General features: G+C 29.0%; 1 protein-coding gene and 1 long non-coding RNA gene across 2 annotated transcripts in view; one reads left to right on the top strand and one right to left on the bottom strand.

Annotated features, from left to right (window-relative positions):
* LOC145673027 (immunomodulatory peroxidase-like) overlaps positions 1-21,198 on the bottom strand; it is a 78,166-nt gene that overhangs the window by 41,405 nt on the left and 15,563 nt on the right. The window contains exon 6 of the mRNA XM_081742351.1: positions 19,659-19,829. Coding sequence (XP_081598477.1) covers positions 19,659-19,829 — 171 coding nt within the window. The remainder of the gene's footprint in view (positions 1-19,658; positions 19,830-21,198) is intronic.
* Positions 17,530-21,198, top strand: part of LOC145673028 (uncharacterized) — a 101,719-nt gene continuing 98,050 nt past the window's right edge. The window contains exons 1-2 of the long non-coding RNA XR_014128709.1: positions 17,530-17,644; positions 17,980-18,069. This is a non-coding gene — a long non-coding RNA (uncharacterized LOC145673028). The remainder of the gene's footprint in view (positions 17,645-17,979; positions 18,070-21,198) is intronic.

Below are 21,198 nucleotides of genomic sequence, written 5' to 3'. Positions count from 1 at the left end.
CAATGAGGTTATTAAATTAGGTTTAACTGGATACGTATGCACTTTGTAGGGTTGTTTATTATTTATTTAGGATTTTTTTTATTTAATAATATGGTTTGTAGAAGTATATTGAGTTACTATAAAATAGAACAAACTTATATTTTATTTGTATAGATGCACCTATGTTTATACAAGGGTGCAGTTTTAGTATTGGTTTGCGTTAGCGTATTTGAATGTGCGGAACGGCACATGATGGATTTGGAGCGGGCGGTGTATTACAACATTGTATCTGTTGGAGGATTTTGGTACTACGGTTTTGCATTGATGAATATATATATGTCGCATAGATTGACGAAATGCTGAAGATTGTTTTTTTATGCTAATTGGCACTACGATTTCCATTTGAAAGAATTAGATAAATAATAGCTTGAAAATATTTAAAATGGATTACGGTATGAAGCATAATATTTAAGTATATTGTATTTGCTATGATTGAGAACCGGAAAATATATATGTAATTGCTACTATGGAATTAACAAGTATCAGAGATAAATACATTAGCTACCATTTATTGTGTGCTGGATTATAAGAATATACTACTTATAATGTTTGGTTTAAGTGCTGAGAAGTGTTATATGCTGATTGATTTTTTCGTGGGGAATTGATTTAATTTGAAGCAACAACAAATACATTTGACAAATATTTGATGTATTTGCAAGCATTGAAATGGGTATAAAATGTTTTATGTATGTAAAATATTTTTGTAAAATAGAATTGTTATACATGAATGTAGGCACCATAGCGTCTTATTACAGACCCTGCGATTTTTAGAAAAAATTAACGATAACACAAAGACGTTACGGAATACATGCTTTATGTTACATATGGAAACACGATAAGGACTATTTGATAAATTTTGCTATTTAGGAAATAATATTTTACAGAAGAAGGTGTTTTGGATATATTCTACAAGAGAAACAACCAATGTGCTGTAATTGTATGACAGAATAGGACAATATGAGTACCAGTTTGAATATTATGTGCATTTAATTGGTATGGAATTAGTTACAGTATTTTTTTATTGAACCTAGGGTGATAATATAGAGCTAAAATCTTAGAGGTATGGTTGCGTGTCTTATTAGGATATATTTTTATAACTGTGCGTGTACTATACTTGTTTATTACAAAATTTGATACATTTTACTGAATTAAAATCGTGCCGCATTTTTAGCAGGTATAAGGTTTCTTACCATGGTGTTGATGAAGATAATGGAAAGATTGTATTTTTTCGTATTTTTTGGAATAATATTGTATACAAGAAGATGCTATTGGATATATTGTACAAGGAAAACAAATATTGTGCTGTAATTGTATGACAAAATAGGACAATGTGCCTACCACTTTGAATATTATGCGCATTTAAATGGTATGGAATTAGTTGCAGTAATTTTTTATTGAACTTAGGCGATAATATAGAGCTAAAATCTTACAGGTAAGGTTTGGGCGTTTTACTAGGATATATTTTTTATAACTGTGCATATACTATACTTGTTTATTACAAATCTTTGATACATTTTACTGAATTAAAATTGTGCCGCATTTTCAGCAGGTATAAGGTTTCTTACCACGGTGCTGATTAAGATATTGGAAAGCTTGCATTTTTTCGTATTTTTTGGAATAATATTGTATACAAGAAGATGCTATGGGATATATTCTACAAGGAAAACAAATAATGTGCTGTAATTGTATGACAGAATAGGACAATATGCGTACCAGTTTGAATATTATGTGCATTTAAGCGGTATGGAATTAGTTGCAGTATTTTTTATTGAACCTAGAGTGATAATATAGAGCTAAAATCTTACAGGTATGGCCGCGTGTCTTATTAGGATATATTTTTATAACTGTGCGTGTACTATACTTGTTTATTACAAAATTTGATACATTTTACTGAATTAAAATTGTGCCGCATTTTTAGCAGGTATAAGGTTTCTTACCATGGTGTTGATTAAGATAATGGAAAGATTGTATTTTTTCGTATTTTTTGGAATAATATTGTATACAAGAAGATGCTATTGGATATATCGTACAAGGAAAACAAATAATGTGGTATAATTGTATGACAGAATACGACAATGTGCGTACCACTTTGAATATTATGTGTATTTAAGCGGTATGGAATTAGTTGCAGTAATTTTTATTGAGCTTAGGGTAATAATATAATATAGAGCTAAAATTTTACAGGTAAGGTTTGTATGGGTTATTAGGATATATTTTTTATGGTTGTACATGTACTATACTTGATTATTACAAATCTTTGATACATTTTACTGAATTAAAAAATTGTGCCGCATTTTGGCAGATATAAGGTTTTTTTTACCATTTGTACGGTTTAAACAAGAGAATACATAGAGACTTTAGTATTTATAATTTATGTAATACGTTACTATATATTAATTATAGATATTATGTATGAAGTGTAATGATGAAGAGGTCTACAACGAAATAATATCAGGATTAGAACTTGTTGAACTGGTGAATAGAAAATGGTCAGATATATCTATGTATATATTACATGTATTATACTTATTTGGAAACACATACCGAATTGATTTAAATAATGCTGGCGCGTGTATTACAACGTGAAAGTATATAAGATTTACATCCTTTTATTAGGATATATGTGTACATATTTTAGTTTAATAATAATAATACAAACTGAATTATTTTTAGTTTTTATATGGCAAAGAGAAGAACCTTACGCATGCTTTAGTTGTGGAAAAACAGAAATGCACGATCGTAGGAAAACTTGCATCAGTATTTTGAACGGATTTACACAATATAGATTTTAATGTTGGACATACTTGGAGATACTTAAAATATGAGATCTATGAGAACGTACCGCGAAAAAATATTGTAGACAGAACTATTTTTTTACTTATTTAAAATTGCTGTATAGTTACAAGAGAGAATTTCTGATACTATTTTTTTATTTTGCTTATGAATTACTAGATATAATATTTTAATTATTTGTGGTGAAACGATAGTAATAACGATTTTTTATGTAAATATATGGAGCTATTTATTGTACAATATGAAATACATGGTTTGCAATATAGATACAATGCTTATTTTACTTACTTACAGAGAATATACATATGTATTTGGTTATAGTATTATGTTTATATAGAAATACTTTACACTAGAAATAAGCATTTAATTGAACCACCACATTTTTTATTTGGATTTAAATGAACATCGAATGTCTATATAGGTGTACAGAATGTAAGAATTTCGCATTGATTTTTTTTTACAGACATTTGGTTTTAGCCATATTATTTTATATAAAAACTATGAGTTACTCATTATTTCTATTATATATTAAACTAAACTAAATTAACGGATATATATAATTACGGATCACAATTATGCTATAAGAATTTGCGAAATTTATAAGATTTCGATAATAGCTGAAAATATTACAACTACTGGTGACAGTATTTTGTTTAATACACAATTATATATAGTGTACATGTAGCTGGCACACAATAACCGTAATATCTATGGATAATGAACTCTGGATATTTACAATGATATGATTTAGGCGATATTTTTTATTAACAACTATAAAATAATTGTTTAGATTTCAAAGCATCACATATTTTAGGCACATATATTTATGAAACTATAATTATGCCTTTAATTTGACTAGTAATATAATGAAGAAACCTTGAAATTATTTGAAGATGTCTATTAAACTAATATAACTTATTATATATAGAAATTTTATTTACTCAAAGTTTTATTTGATTAGACATATTGAAGATTTAATAGTGACGTGTTACTTGGGTAACATTGCTCATTATTTGAAACCACACTTAACATTAATAACTATGAACATGATGCAAACATTGATTTTACTGTGAAATTGTGTATATATATTATTTTCTGGGAGGCCTATTACAGTACAACAGGTGATTTTACAATAGTTATTATTTTATGAACAGACTAACCCCTATTTATACATTTTCTGTTTTGTTAATATTACCTAAGCACTTTGACTTGTAAATACTTTGAGTACTGCCATGGGTTGTTTTTTTGACACTTTTATACCTAGTTATGAGACATTGATAGCCAGTACCCACTACTGTTTGCATTATATTTTAGTTTATTAAGTAGGGTAAATTTTGGAATCACATTAATTTGATTATGGTAGGTAGTGGAGAGTTTTCCTGAATGATGTTATGAACCTTTGAGGATTTATACCACATAGAATTGACTAGTTAAACTTATTTTACCCACATTTTACATAAAAAAAATGTATTGAGATATATTTTACCAACATACAATAAACAGAACTAATGAAGGTTGATTATGACTACGAACAAATACCCTTTAGTAACATGACAGTGTATTTCAGTACTTTTTGGTAAGGGCATTAAGTAAGAAATTAGACACAATAGCTCCTAATTGAAGAATGGAACACATGTTTGAATAGCGTCTTGCAGCGCAAGACATACTTCGGATACACTGTTTCAACAGTATATATTGTGGTGGTATAGAACATATTATGGATACACTGTTTAAACAATTTATACCTTGGGTGGTACAGGACATATTATGGATATACTGTTTAAGCAAATTATAGCGTTTGCAGCACAGAGCGTATTATTGATTTGATGTTTTATTACATTGCATATACCTGTTGATACTTCTATTATATAGCCATGTTACAAACTAAAAACAACCAATTTTGTGCAACATGATATAGGGAAAGTATACTTAGTTAGACAAGAGATGCATTTAGACAGTACATGAATTTACTTTATATAGGAAATTGGGAACTGCCATGGTTGGTGGATATGGATATAGAGTTATGACTCATTTTAGTAATAAAGATTTGTTATATTTAATGTTGAATATAGTATTTGGTAGTACAGATGCATATATTGCTAAAGCACACAGAACTTTTTTATTGAATATATATATATATATATATATATATATATATATATATATATATATACATAGTTTGATCATATTTTAATTATTAAACTTTATATTTACAACAGAGAATGCATTACAGAATGTGCGATAGATATATGAACACAACTTTAATTTATTATGATTAACAATAGTTTAAATTTATTTATTTTGGTTGCATGAAATTAACATTAACAAATTTTTTATCGACAAACGTATATAGATGCACCTTTGAAAAACTAATTTCGTTTATTTATTTATTTTGGTTGTATGAAATTAACATTAACAAATTTCTTATCGACAAACCTATATAGATGTACCTTTGAAAAACTAATTTCGTTTATTTATATAGGGAAATTTTATATATTTATGACTATTTGAAAACTTTGATACTATACAGAGCAGAATAATTGATTATTGTAGGACAGTTATTGTTTGATATCTGAATAGTATACCAGCACAGAAGGAATAAATCACTTTTACAAAAATATTTACTTGCAGATAGCTTCGTTAAGAATTAAAGATTGAATTTAATGTATCAGTACTAGAGCTGATCAATTAATAAAATTATTGAGTTCAGCGTTACAGGAACATGTTTAGGCGAAACGGAGGTGAATGATGATGGAATAAGTGTTGAAATGAAAAAAAAATAAATAATCATAATATTGTCAGCTTCAAATTAACTTCGGAACTAACATTGAATTAGGGACCACATATGCAGCCGAATCGAGTGCTTACTAGCCAATTATAAGTAAGAATAGAGAGTTCCAACTGCTGAAAAGAATTTAGTGAGAAACTAGTGATAATAGTATTTATCATTTTTATTTGGATGGATATAAACTACATTGACGGTAATTTTAGATATTTCCCTCAAGATTTTGTTATTGTAATCAAAATGTTTTGACTATGGTGCATTTTTGACGATACAAATTGTTTAAATATTATGAAAATAAGAAACTTTATGAAATACTACTAAACACAAAATGCAGTAGTATTAGTACAACCAGTGTTACTATTTACGGAATGTCATATTGCGAATATGTATACATGGAACCAGACATTGGAGAGAACACAGTAAGCTTGTACCATAACATGTACTTTGAACATTTTTTTTTTGACAAACAAGCATTATTTTTTTATACATTGTTTTTCCTAGAAAAATCCAAGAACATAGCTTCCTGGCAATGGTAAAGTTTTCATTTAGATACTGCTAAGTCATTTTATAAACTCTGTTGACGGCATAATTTCCTTGGTTACTACCCATTAACTCTAACTTGTGAAAGAACTAATTGAATTGTCATTGAATGAAGTGTAATTTTAATAACATAGGACATTTTAATAACTCAGCGTTTTGTATTATGATATTTGAACACTTTGTAGTTACCAGCATGCCTGTTCCCTGAAAACCTTTATTATACGTTTGAAGATTAGGTATGTGACGCATACAGTCCGAACTACTTTTGCAGGAAACAAGATATTGCAAATTCCTTTAGAACGATGTTTTATGAAGTGTCATTCTTTAACAGGAACTTTTCATGGAAGATACACATGTCTATAAATATGAGATATTTATACTATTTTATGACATCACAATTGTTTTACAATTTATCATTTCATTGATACTGTATATGATGGAAACCTTATGTGTTTTCACTTATTAATGTGATATTGAACAGAATCAGTCATTTATAATTACTGTTACTAAATTTATTAGGCAGTGTAATTGTATAGCGGAAACTTATCCACTTTATATGATAGACTGAGCTGTGGAATTAATTATAATAATTGGACTTTAAACTTAGAATGATTACGGTAGTATGATTATTATTTTAGACATATATATTAGCCATTGAATTTATAGAAAGGTTTGTGGTTATAGCTTATTGAGGATGACAACATTGCCACAATTACGAATTAATATATCAAGGATATTTAAACATCTTCATAAGTATGACAAGATTTATTAGTTTTACGATTATTAGCTGTGCACATTACTTGAATATTTATTCTTATTATACTTACCAGTATTGTATTACATATGCTTGAGTACTTTTATAATCATTTAAAACGATTTACTAGAATAACAACAGGTAAAATTGTATTTTGTTTGAAACAGTTATGATATTTGCTGCGATTATTGGAAATGGTATGCCATATGTTTGCTTGCATTGACACAAATCATAAGGGTTAATACTAAAGAGATTATAATTATGTTAGATAACTCATGCGTTTAGTTGAAATGAAGACAAAGATTGACATAGTAGGAAACATTATATAACAATTACCAGATTGAAGTAGTTTATTTATATATTTAAAGATTGGGTAATATAACATTTATAAACATATTATTTAGATTTGTGTGGGGGGGAGGCATTACACCTAATTATTGTTAGGTACTAAGTTTGCGATTGGTACTTTGATACATTTTGACAGTTAAACTTAGGACTTGACATCACGAAAGATATAGTAGAGAATTTTATTATTGATAGATGCAGCACATTATAATTAACAATAAACATTGATATTTTATGAAATATGGAAAGTTAATTGACATGCTAATGTGTTTGGGTTATAATAAGAATTATTTGATTTATAATACTACAGAACAATATATGATTGATATATTAGTGTTATTTATTTTGCAATAGATATAGCATATTATAGCTAGTATCAATAAATATATTATTTGAAATATGACAAGTACACATTATAATTACTAATTTAACTTCTATAATAAGATATGGTTTATGAATTCTTACAGATTAATATTTGATTACTACAGTACAATTATGTATTAACATTAATTATGAAGCATCACAACAAATGACAAATATTATCATATTCGAATTTTTAATTGTATGATTGGCAGATTGAAATGTTTAGCTACATAAAAGTTATTTGTATTACATATTAAATAAGAAGTAAACAATATTATACAAACTTAACACAAAAAAATGTAAAAACTGAAAATGAAAAAGTGCAAACTAAAATTAAAACTGCAACTTGAAAACAAAAAAAAATGTAGAACTGAAATAAAAATGCAGAAACAAAATTTAAAGTACAAGTAAAAAAAAAAACAAAAAAAAGTGTAAAGTGAAAATGAAAAAGTGCAGAAGTAAAATTAAAAAAGTGCAACTTGAAACCAAAAAATGTAATACTGAAAATGAAAAGTGCAGAAGTAGAATTAAAAAAGTGCAACTTGAAACAAAGAAAAATGTAAAATTGAAAATGAAAAAACACAAACTAAAATTTAAAGTGCAACTGGAAATACAAAAAATGTAAACTGAAAATGAAAAAACACAAACTAAAATTAAAAGTGCAACTTGAAAACAAAAAAAACGTCAACTTGAAAATGAAAAACTGCAAACGAATATTTAAAAGTGCAGCGTGAAACAAAAAAAAAACAAAAAAAAATGTAAAACTCAAAATGAGAAACGCAAACTAAAATTACAAGTGCAACTTGAAAAAACAAAAATGTAGAATTGAAAATTAAAAAAATGCAGAAATAAATTAAAACTTTGAAAATCAAAAATGTAAAATCGAAAATAAAAATTGAATCATTATTCAATATTGCAAGACGTGCATTTTGAATATTGTTTCAGTTTTTTATTTCCGATTTTACATTTTTGATTTTCAAAGTTTTAATTTATTTCTGCATTTTTTTAATTTTCAATTCTACATTTTTGTTTTTTCAAGTTGCACTTGTAATTTTAGTTTGCGTTTCTCATTTTGAGTTTTACATTTTTTTTTGTTTTTTTTGTTTCACGCTGCACTTTTAAATATTCGTTTGCAGTTTTTCATTTTCAAGTTGACGTTTTTTTTGTTTTCAAGTTGCACTTTTAATTTTAGTTTGTGTTTTTTCATTTTCAGTTTACATTTTTTGTATTTCCAGTTGCACTTTAAATTTTAGTTTGTGTTTTTTCATTTTCAATTTTACATTTTTCTTTGTTTCAAGTTGCACTTTTTTAATTCTACTTCTGCACTTTTCATTTTCAGTATTACATTTTTTGGTTTCAAGTTGCACTTTTTTAATTTTACTTCTGCACTTTTTCATTTTCACTTTACACTTTTTTTTTGTTTTTTTTTACTTGTACTTTAAATTTTGTTTCTGCATTTTTATTTCAGTTCTACATTTTTTTTCGTTTTCAAGTTGCAGTTTTAATTTTAGTTTGCACTTTTTCATTTTCAGTTTTTACATTTTTTTGTGTTAAGTTTGTATAATATTGTTTACTTCTTATTTAATATGTAATACAAATAACTTTTATGTAGCTAAACATTTCAATCTGCCAATCATACAATTAAAAATTCGAATATGATAATATTTGTCATTTGTTGTGATGCTTCATAATTAATGTTAATACATAATTGTACTGTAGTAATCAAATATTAATCTGTAAGAATTCATAAACCATATCTTATTATAGAAGTTAAATTAGTAATTATAATGTGTACTTGTCATATTTCAAATAATATATTTATTGATACTAGCTATAATATGCTATATCTATTGCAAAATAAATAACACTAATATATCAATCATATATTGTTCTGTAGTATTATAAATCAAATAATTCTTATTATAACCCAAACACATTAGCATGTCAATTAACTTTCCATATTTCATAAAATATCAATGTTTATTGTTAATTATAATGTGCTGCATCTATCAATAATAAAATTCTCTACTATATCTTTCGTGATGTCAAGTCCTAAGTTTAACTGTCAAAATGTATCAAAGTACCAATCGCAAACTTAGTACCTAACAATAATTAGGTGTAATGCCTCCCCCCCCACACAAATCTAAATAATATGTTTATAAATGTTATATTACCCAATCTTTAAATATATAAATAAACTACTTCAATCTGGTAATTGTTATATAATGTTTCCTACTATGTCAATCTTTGTCTTCATTTCAACTAAACGCATGAGTTATCTAACATAATTATAATCTCTTTAGTATTAACCCTTATGATTTGTGTCAATGCAAGCAAACATATGGCATACCATTTCCAATAATCGCAGCAAATATCATAACTGTTTCAAACAAAATACAATTTTACCTGTTGTTATTCTAGTAAATCGTTTTAAATGATTATAAAAGTACTCAAGCATATGTAATACAATACTGGTAAGTATAATAAGAATAAATATTCAAGTAATGTGCACAGCTAATAATCGTAAAACTAATAAATCTTGTCATACTTATGAAGATGTTTAAATATCCTTGATATATTAATTCGTAATTGTGGCAATGTTGTCATCCTCAATAAGCTATAACCACAAACCTTTCTATAAATTCAATGGCTAATATATATGTCTAAAATAATAATCATACTACCGTAATCATTCTAAGTTTAAAGTCCAATTATTATAATTAATTCCACAGCTCAGTCTATCATATAAAGTGGATAAGTTTCCGCTATACAATTACACTGCCTAATAAATTTAGTAACAGTAATTATAAATGACTGATTCTGTTCAATATCACATTAATAAGTGAAAACACATAAGGTTTCCATCATATACAGTATCAATGAAATGATAAATTGTAAAACAATTGTGATGTCATAAAATAGTATAAATATCTCATATTTATAGACATGTGTATCTTCCATGAAAAGTTCCTGTTAAAGAATGACACTTCATAAAACATCGTTCTAAAGGAATTTGCAATATCTTGTTTCCTGCAAAAGTAGTTCGGACTGTATGCGTCACATACCTAATCTTCAAACGTATAATAAAGGTTTTCAGGGAACAGGCATGCTGGTAACTACAAAGTGTTCAAATATCATAATACAAAACGCTGAGTTATTAAAATGTCCTATGTTATTAAAATTACACTTCATTCAATGACAATTCAATTAGTTCTTTCACAAGTTAGAGTTAATGGGTAGTAACCAAGGAAATTATGCCGTCAACAGAGTTTATAAAATGACTTAGCAGTATCTAAATGAAAACTTTACCATTGCCAGGAAGCTATGTTCTTGGATTTTTCTAGGAAAAACAATGTATAAAAAAATAATGCTTGTTTGTCAAAAAAAAATGTTCAAAGTACATGTTATGGTACAAGCTTACTGTGTTCTCTCCAATGTCTGGTTCCATGTATACATATTCGCAATATGACATTCCGTAAATAGTAACACTGGTTGTACTAATACTACTGCATTTTGTGTTTAGTAGTATTTCATAAAGTTTCTTATTTTCATAATATTTAAACAATTTGTATCGTCAAAAATGCACCATAGTCAAAACATTTTGATTACAATAACAAAATCTTGAGGGAAATATCTAAAATTACCGTCAATGTAGTTTATATCCATCCAAATAAAAATGATAAATACTATTATCACTAGTTTCTCACTAAATTCTTTTCAGCAGTTGGAACTCTCTATTCTTACTTATAATTGGCTAGTAAGCACTCGATTCGGCTGCATATGTGGTCCCTAATTCAATGTTAGTTCCGAAGTTAATTTGAAGCTGACAATATTATGATTATTTATTTTTTTTTTTCATTTCAACACTTATTCCATCATCATTCACCTCCGTTTCGCCTAAACATGTTCCTGTAACGCTGAACTCAATAATTTTATTAATTGATCAGCTCTAGTACTGATACATTAAATTCAATCTTTAATTCTTAACGAAGCTATCTGCAAGTAAATATTTTTGTAAAAGTGATTTATTCCTTCTGTGCTGGTATACTATTCAGATATCAAACAATAACTGTCCTACAATAATCAATTATTCTGCTCTGTATAGTATCAAAGTTTTCAAATAGTCATAAATATATAAAATTTCCCTATATAAATAAACGAAATTAGTTTTTCAAAGGTACATCTATATAGGTTTGTCGATAAGAAATTTGTTAATGTTAATTTCATACAACCAAAATAAATAAATAAACGAAATTAGTTTTTCAAAGGTGCATCTATATACGTTTGTCGATAAAAAATTTGTTAATGTTAATTTCATGCAACCAAAATAAATAAATTTAAACTATTGTTAATCATAATAAATTAAAGTTGTGTTCATATATCTATCGCACATTCTGTAATGCATTCTCTGTTGTAAATATAAAGTTTAATAATTAAAATATGATCAAACTATGTATATATATATATATATATATATATATATATATATATATATATATATATATATATATATATATATTCAATAAAAAAGTTCTGTGTGCTTTAGCAATATATGCATCTGTACTACCAAATACTATATTCAACATTAAATATAACAAATCTTTATTACTAAAATGAGTCATAACTCTATATCCATATCCACCAACCATGGCAGTTCCCAATTTCCTATATAAAGTAAATTCATGTACTGTCTAAATGCATCTCTTGTCTAACTAAGTATACTTTCCCTATATCATGTTGCACAAAATTGGTTGTTTTTAGTTTGTAACATGGCTATATAATAGAAGTATCAACAGGTATATGCAATGTAATAAAACATCAAATCAATAATACGCTCTGTGCTGCAAACGCTATAATTTGCTTAAACAGTATATCCATAATATGTCCTGTACCACCCAAGGTATAAATTGTTTAAACAGTGTATCCATAATATGTTCTATACCACCACAATATATACTGTTGAAACAGTGTATCCGAAGTATGTCTTGCGCTGCAAGACGCTATTCAAACATGTGTTCCATTCTTCAATTAGGAGCTATTGTGTCTAATTTCTTACTTAATGCCCTTACCAAAAAGTACTGAAATACACTGTCATGTTACTAAAGGGTATTTGTTCGTAGTCATAATCAACCTTCATTAGTTCTGTTTATTGTATGTTGGTAAAATATATCTCAATACATTTTTTTTATGTAAAATGTGGGTAAAATAAGTTTAACTAGTCAATTCTATGTGGTATAAATCCTCAAAGGTTCATAACATCATTCAGGAAAACTCTCCACTACCTACCATAATCAAATTAATGTGATTCCAAAATTTACCCTACTTAATAAACTAAAATATAATGCAAACAGTAGTGGGTACTGGCTATCAATGTCTCATAACTAGGTATAAAAGTGTCAAAAAAACAACCCATGGCAGTACTCAAAGTATTTACAAGTCAAAGTGCTTAGGTAATATTAACAAAACAGAAAATGTATAAATAGGGGTTAGTCTGTTCATAAAATAATAACTATTGTAAAATCACCTGTTGTACTGTAATAGGCCTCCCAGAAAATAATATATATACACAATTTCACAGTAAAATCAATGTTTGCATCATGTTCATAGTTATTAATGTTAAGTGTGGTTTCAAATAATGAGCAATGTTACCCAAGTAACACGTCACTATTAAATCTTCAATATGTCTAATCAAATAAAACTTTGAGTAAATAAAATTTCTATATATAATAAGTTATATTAGTTTAATAGACATCTTCAAATAATTTCAAGGTTTCTTCATTATATTACTAGTCAAATTAAAGGCATAATTATAGTTTCATAAATATATGTGCCTAAAATATGTGATGCTTTGAAATCTAAACAATTATTTTATAGTTGTTAATAAAAAATATCGCCTAAATCATATCATTGTAAATATCCAGAGTTCATTATCCATAGATATTACGGTTATTGTGTGCCAGCTACATGTACACTATATATAATTGTGTATTAAACAAAATACTGTCACCAGTAGTTGTAATATTTTCAGCTATTATCGAAATCTTATAAATTTCGCAAATTCTTATAGCATAATTGTGATCCGTAATTATATATATCCGTTAATTTAGTTTAGTTTAATATATAATAGAAATAATGAGTAACTCATAGTTTTTATATAAAATAATATGGCTAAAACCAAATGTCTGTAAAAAAAATCAATGCGAAATTCTTACATTCTGTACACCTATATAGACATTCGATGTTCATTTAAATCCAAATAAAAAATGTGGTGGTTCAATTAAATGCTTATTTCTAGTGTAAAGTATTTCTATATAAACATAATACTATAACCAAATACATATGTATATTCTCTGTAAGTAAGTAAAATAAGCATTGTATCTATATTGCAAACCATGTATTTCATATTGTACAATAAATAGCTCCATATATTTACATAAAAAATCGTTATTACTATCGTTTCACCACAAATAATTAAAATATTATATCTAGTAATTCATAAGCAAAATAAAAAAATAGTATCAGAAATTCTCTCTTGTAACTATACAACAATTTTAAATTAGTAAAAAAATAGTTCTGTCTACAATATTTTTTCGCGGTACGTTCTCATAGATCTCATATTTTAAGTATCTCCAAGTATGTCCAACATTAAAATCTATATTGTGTAAATCCGTTCAAAATACTGATGCAAGTTTTCCTACGATCGTGCATTTCTGTTTTTCCACAACTAAAGCATGCGTAAGGTTCTTCTCTTTGCCATATAAAAACTAAAAATAATTCAGTTTGTATTATTATTATTAAACTAAAATATGTACACATATATCCTAATAAAAGGATGTAAATCTTATATACTTTCACGTTGTAATACACGCGCCAGCATTATTTAAATCAATTCGGTATGTGTTTCCAAATAAGTATAATACATGTAATATATACATAGATATATCTGACCATTTTCTATTCACCAGTTCAACAAGTTCTAATCCTGATATTATTTCGTTGTAGACCTCTTCATCATTACACTTCATACATAATATCTATAATTAATATATAGTAACGTATTACATAAATTATAAATACTAAAGTCTCTATGTATTCTCTTGTTTAAACCGTACAAATGGTAAAAAAAAACCTTATATCTGCCAAAATGCGGCACAATTTTTTAATTCAGTAAAATGTATCAAAGATTTGTAATAATCAAGTATAGTACATGTACAACCATAAAAAATATATCCTAATAACCCATACAAACCTTACCTGTAAAATTTTAGCTCTATATTATATTATTACCCTAAGCTCAATAAAAATTACTGCAACTAATTCCATACCGCTTAAATACACATAATATTCAAAGTGGTACGCACATTGTCGTATTCTGTCATACAATTATACCACATTATTTGTTTTCCTTGTACGATATATCCAATAGCATCTTCTTGTATACAATATTATTCCAAAAAATACGAAAAAATACAATCTTTCCATTATCTTAATCAACACCATGGTAAGAAACCTTATACCTGCTAAAAATGCGGCACAATTTTAATTCAGTAAAATGTATCAAATTTTGTAATAAACAAGTATAGTACACGCACAGTTATAAAAATATATCCTAATAAGACACGCGGCCATACCTGTAAGATTTTAGCTCTATATTATCACTCTAGGTTCAATAAAAAATACTGCAACTAATTCCATACCGCTTAAATGCACATAATATTCAAACTGGTACGCATATTGTCCTATTCTGTCATACAATTACAGCACATTATTTGTTTTCCTTGTAGAATATATCCCATAGCATCTTCTTGTATACAATATTATTCCAAAAAATACGAAAAAATGCAAGCTTTCCAATATCTTAATCAGCACCGTGGTAAGAAACCTTATACCTGCTGAAAATGCGGCACAATTTTAATTCAGTAAAATGTATCAAAGATTTGTAATAAACAAGTATAGTATATGCACAGTTATAAAAAATATATCCTAGTAAAACGCCCAAACCTTACCTGTAAGATTTTAGCTCTATATTATCGCCTAAGTTCAATAAAAAATTACTGCAACTAATTCCATACCATTTAAATGCGCATAATATTCAAAGTGGTAGGCACATTGTCCTATTTTGTCATACAATTACAGCACAATATTTGTTTTCCTTGTACAATATATCCAATAGCATCTTCTTGTATACAATATTATTCCAAAAAATACGAAAAAATACAATCTTTCCATTATCTTCATCAACACCATGGTAAGAAACCTTATACCTGCTAAAAATGCGGCACGATTTTAATTCAGTAAAATGTATCAAATTTTGTAATAAACAAGTATAGTACACGCACAGTTATAAAAATATATCCTAATAAGACACGCAACCATACCTCTAAGATTTTAGCTCTATATTATCACCCTAGGTTCAATAAAAAAATACTGTAACTAATTCCATACCAATTAAATGCACATAATATTCAAACTGGTACTCATATTGTCCTATTCTGTCATACAATTACAGCACATTGGTTGTTTCTCTTGTAGAATATATCCAAAACACCTTCTTCTGTAAAATATTATTTCCTAAATAGCAAAATTTATCAAATAGTCCTTATCGTGTTTCCATATGTAACATAAAGCATGTATTCCGTAACGTCTTTGTGTTATCGTTAATTTTTTCTAAAAATCGCAGGGTCTGTAATAAGACGCTATGGTGCCTACATTCATGTATAACAATTCTATTTTACAAAAATATTTTACATACATAAAACATTTTATACCCATTTCAATGCTTGCAAATACATCAAATATTTGTCAAATGTATTTGTTGTTGCTTCAAATTAAATCAATTCCCCACGAAAAAATCAATCAGCATATAACACTTCTCAGCACTTAAACCAAACATTATAAGTAGTATATTCTTATAATCCAGCACACAATAAATGGTAGCTAATGTATTTATCTCTGATACTTGTTAATTCCATAGTAGCAATTACATATATATTTTCCGGTTCTCAATCATAGCAAATACAATATACTTAAATATTATGCTTCATACCGTAATCCATTTTAAATATTTTCAAGCTATTATTTATCTAATTCTTTCAAATGGAAATCGTAGTGCCAATTAGCATAAAAAAACAATCTTCAGCATTTCGTCAATCTATGCGACATATATATATTCATCAATGCAAAACCGTAGTACCAAAATCCTCCAACAGATACAATGTTGTAATACACCGCCCGCTCCAAATCCATCATGTGCCGTTCCGCACATTCAAATACGCTAACGCAAACCAATACTAAAACTGCACCCTTGTATAAACATAGGTGCATCTATACAAATAAAATATAAGTTTGTTCTATTTTATAGTAACTCAATATACTTCTACAAACCATATTATTAAATAAAAAAAATCCTAAATAAATAATAAACAACCCTACAAAGTGCATACGTATCCAGTTAAACCTAATTTAATAACCTCATTGCAAACTACTATATTACGCTTAAATGTTGCTTCAATTCAATAAACAATAATATTTTCTCTATTTATTTTATTCTGTTCTCTTCCTTGTACATCTAAATCTCATGTAGTTCACCTTAAATCTCCCCCTTCATTCTGTATCAGTCTCCCATATAACGTGCCTGTTAAATGAAGTTGTAATTATTGCCAATAGATGGCAGCACAGTTGTACATATCGTAGTACTGTGGGGTTCCGCTTTCTTTATCAAAATGTATCGTTATCTATTATTATTATTTCAATTTTATAATAATTAAACACACGATAAAACAAAATTTAATATAAATTAAACATATATTGTAATAATGTAATAAACTATGCAACTTCGCCCATCCAAATTCATCACAAATTTAATTAGCATCAATCTATACGGAAATGCAAGCAAAACGCGCGTATTCGCATTTCACACTCCTACTATGGAGAAACCTCTATTCAACGATCACGCAACGCCGCCATATTGGAAAACCAAATCCGTCCATCAAAAACCACAAGTGGTAAAGCTCAATTCTTCATACGTAAGTATATACATATGGTAAGTATTATAGGTTAATTAATATTGACCATTTTCAATTATATAAATAAAAAAAGTGCAAGGTAAATTCATAATTAATCTAATAGAAAGTAAAAGTATAATTCATAATTAGGGTTTGGTCTCATTACGTAAAAAATATAGGTAACTATACGTAGTCTAATCACTGTACATAAAAGGAAACACTCAATAGCTTACATACAAATTATCGAAAATCTAGTTACCCTTTTTCGCTGCAACATTACAAAAAGAAATCCCTAAAGAAAGGAAAATGTAATTATTTAGGGGGAAAAAAAATCACTGTAATTATTCTCATTACAGACAACACTGCAATATGGACATAAATTATATACAACTGCAACAACAAACAACCAGGAAATAGTCAACAAAATAGCGGCCGTGTCATCAAAGGTACGTAAACTTTCTCTTCTTACTTAAGTCACAATAATAAATAAATATACAAACTGTGCCGGTATCTATAAATAAAAATACCATTAGCGTACGTGGCTACCGAGCGGCATATATACAAAGCGGGCGGGCAAAAAACTCGCGACGATAATGGCGCCAGCAAAAAGCTAACATTCAATACAGTGCGGCAGTCGGTAATATACAAAGTAGACGGGCGGAAAAAGTATAAAGGAAACTCGCATTACGGTCAGACAGTAATGGCGCCAGCGGCACCATCTGCCACGCGTTATCACTTCAATTACATACGTCATACTCTTTTCACAACTTCAATTACAAAAACTAATTACTTCAATTACATACACCGTACGCAATCATAATTTCAATTACCCACGTCATACTCTTTCATGAGTTCAATTAGAAAAACTAATTACTTCAATTACCATTTTCTTTAGATATGTTCCCCTTACCTACTACCGTACTGATCAGCTCATTGCATTTTATATCATTTCCTATTGTTATCCTTCAGTTAGACTTAGTTTCTTTATTATTTGTTCTTAGTGTGTTTTTACTTACATTTTAAGCTCTGAAGAGCGGGAGGAAGTAAATCCATAAACTAGAATGTTATACTTGATCAATGCAAGGTTGAATGCCTACTTTTGGGTCACCCTATGAGTCCATCACTTTGACCTCAAATCCAAGCAAAACTTGATGCAGTGGAAACACATCAGCTCCCAAATCTCGAAAAAAATTTCGTGTTCAAGTCAGCCAGAAAGATAATGGCAAGTGTATTCTTGGAGAGGACGAGGAATCTTGACTTGTAGCGTGCTGCTACATCAGAATAATGCTTCCGTCCACAAGTTAGGTGTTGCCATAACTCCAATTCATACAGCTGAATTTGAATTGATGGTTCATCCTCTATTCGCCTGGCCTAGCTCCAGGTGACTTTCACCTGTACCCACTTTTGAGGTACATCTCCTTGGGCAGGTTTTTCGGGATGACAATCCAATCATTAATACTGTGACTACCTTGTTTCAGAAGCAAGAAAAAATATTCCAACAGGGAGTTTTGGAATGGCGATGGACAAAGCGCATTGCAAGATCAGTAGACTATTTTAAAAACAAGAAAAAATTATTTCTGTTATATTTTGTTTTCTTGGTGAGTATTAGCACTTCTCGTATACCTATTTGAACAAGCTACAGGAGATTTTTGGTTCCATGACTTTCAGCCTACTCTCAGCGTGATGAAGCGCTGCTTCATTACTCTGCAATCTTGCGTCAATGAGTCGCGTGCCAATATTCAAGTTGATGGTGTGGTTTCGTTAACTGGCCTACAAGTTCACCTGATCAAATACCAACCGATTTCTTTATCTAAAGCTATATCAGAAGATTGTCTACATTGCAAGATTCAAAATACAAGAATCCTGGAACACGCGATAGTCTTACCACCACATTTTGTGATTATCAGGAGCATGGAGGAATGAATAATAGTGCATGGTGCTCAATCGAACAAGTTTGTAGCGTGTAGTGACAAACTTGTTTTTCCCTATGTATATCTAAAGACAGATCCACTACACTATATTAATAACAACTTACCTTTACTCAAAGCGGTAGCTGTAATGTCGTGGTCCACAAATTGTCCCCATGCTGCAGCCATCATTGTGTATTTGGGATCTGCACGATAGATGGGAGGGTGGATCACTCGACTAACATCACGAGGTCGCGGTAGGTCACCTCCTTCATATCCACCTCTTGGAGAGCAAAGACCTATCAAAATGAACACCATATTGAATAGTGTAATGAATATCTAAGATTAATTGAATAAATAAATCAGAAATTTAAGATAACGCAATTTTATTTTTTGATAAGGCCTATATATACACAGACCGCGTAAGCATTCCGGGTAAGGAAGTGTCGCCTTTTGGCTGTCACAAAGCAGAAGAAAGTTGGGCGAGTAGCGAAAGGTTTCGTAAGGTCTCGATCAGTGATGCCACACTTGGCACAATTGTACCAAATTCAGCCCTTTTTGTCATTCATCGGTCCGTTAGTACCACGCTGACATTTTCAGCCCCTTTTGTGAAAAAGTTGGTACAATTCTGTCCAATTCAGCATCATTTAACAACTACTTGTCACATTTTCAGTCACAATGCCAGTTTAATTAGTATCTTATATTCTTACAGTCTATTATCCTCCTTCGGTTGTAACATAAGCGAGAATAAAGTGCAATAATTTATATTTTAATATTTTATTATAACATACTGTTTACACATGAACTCGGAGATGATTGATTTGTTCCTCGTTTTATATATTTTTTCATAAATGGCTATAATATTGCTTTGGTTTATTGGTCACTTTGAAATAGAGGTGCGTTTAGTTTCCTTACAATACATTTCGAAGATGATAACTGTTTCCCCTTTTAATTTAGAGCCTCTGTTAAACTTCCTACGTGCGAGAAAAGTTTCATCTACTTCCACGGGTTCTCCTATTTGGGTGTTTTAAAAAAGTAATTTTTAAAAAGAGCACTTCCTTGATTTGGACTCTTGAAAGAGGTAGGGAGAGTGTTCTAGAAATTTACCTCTTTTTGTATCATGTTATAGAGACTTGTAATACACTGGTATAAAATAGTGAATTCAGCCCTTTTTGTTTCAATTTGGTACTATTTCTCAGCCCACTCCAGAGCTTGGACTGTGGCAACACTGGTCTCGATGTATGTCATTTAGTGGCGATCATACTGATGGGTGCGGTACAGAAGTAATTTTAAACTCTATTTTGCCTTTATATTACTCACACAGAATGACAATTCTCGCGCCTGAACAAAAGTTAGTAGCTCAACATGCCTCGAATATGTATTGCCTGTCCACTGAGTAAGCGAATGATGATAAAGATTGAACCAAGGACCATTTCCTTTTCTCTATACAGTAGAACCCCTCTCGTCCGCTCTTGGCTGGTCCGCCACTCCGGTTGATCCGACCGTGATCGAGCCGAACTTGTCCCGACTCGTCGGTGACTCACAACGCCCATTGTTGTTTACTGCCGTCGCAGCATAGTTGTTTACTTGCTGTTACCGCATATCTGCTTTAGTGCTCCGTCATCTTTGGTATCGTTTCTTTCGTTGTGCACAGTGGCGTATTTACGA

The sequence above is a fragment of the Thermobia domestica genome, chromosome 16 (assembly GCF_964235325.1).
Source record: "Thermobia domestica chromosome 16, izTheDome1.hap1.1, whole genome shotgun sequence".
NCBI lineage: Eukaryota > Metazoa > Arthropoda > Insecta > Zygentoma > Lepismatidae > Thermobia > Thermobia domestica.
This window is presented reverse-complemented; position numbering and strand designations above follow the sequence as displayed.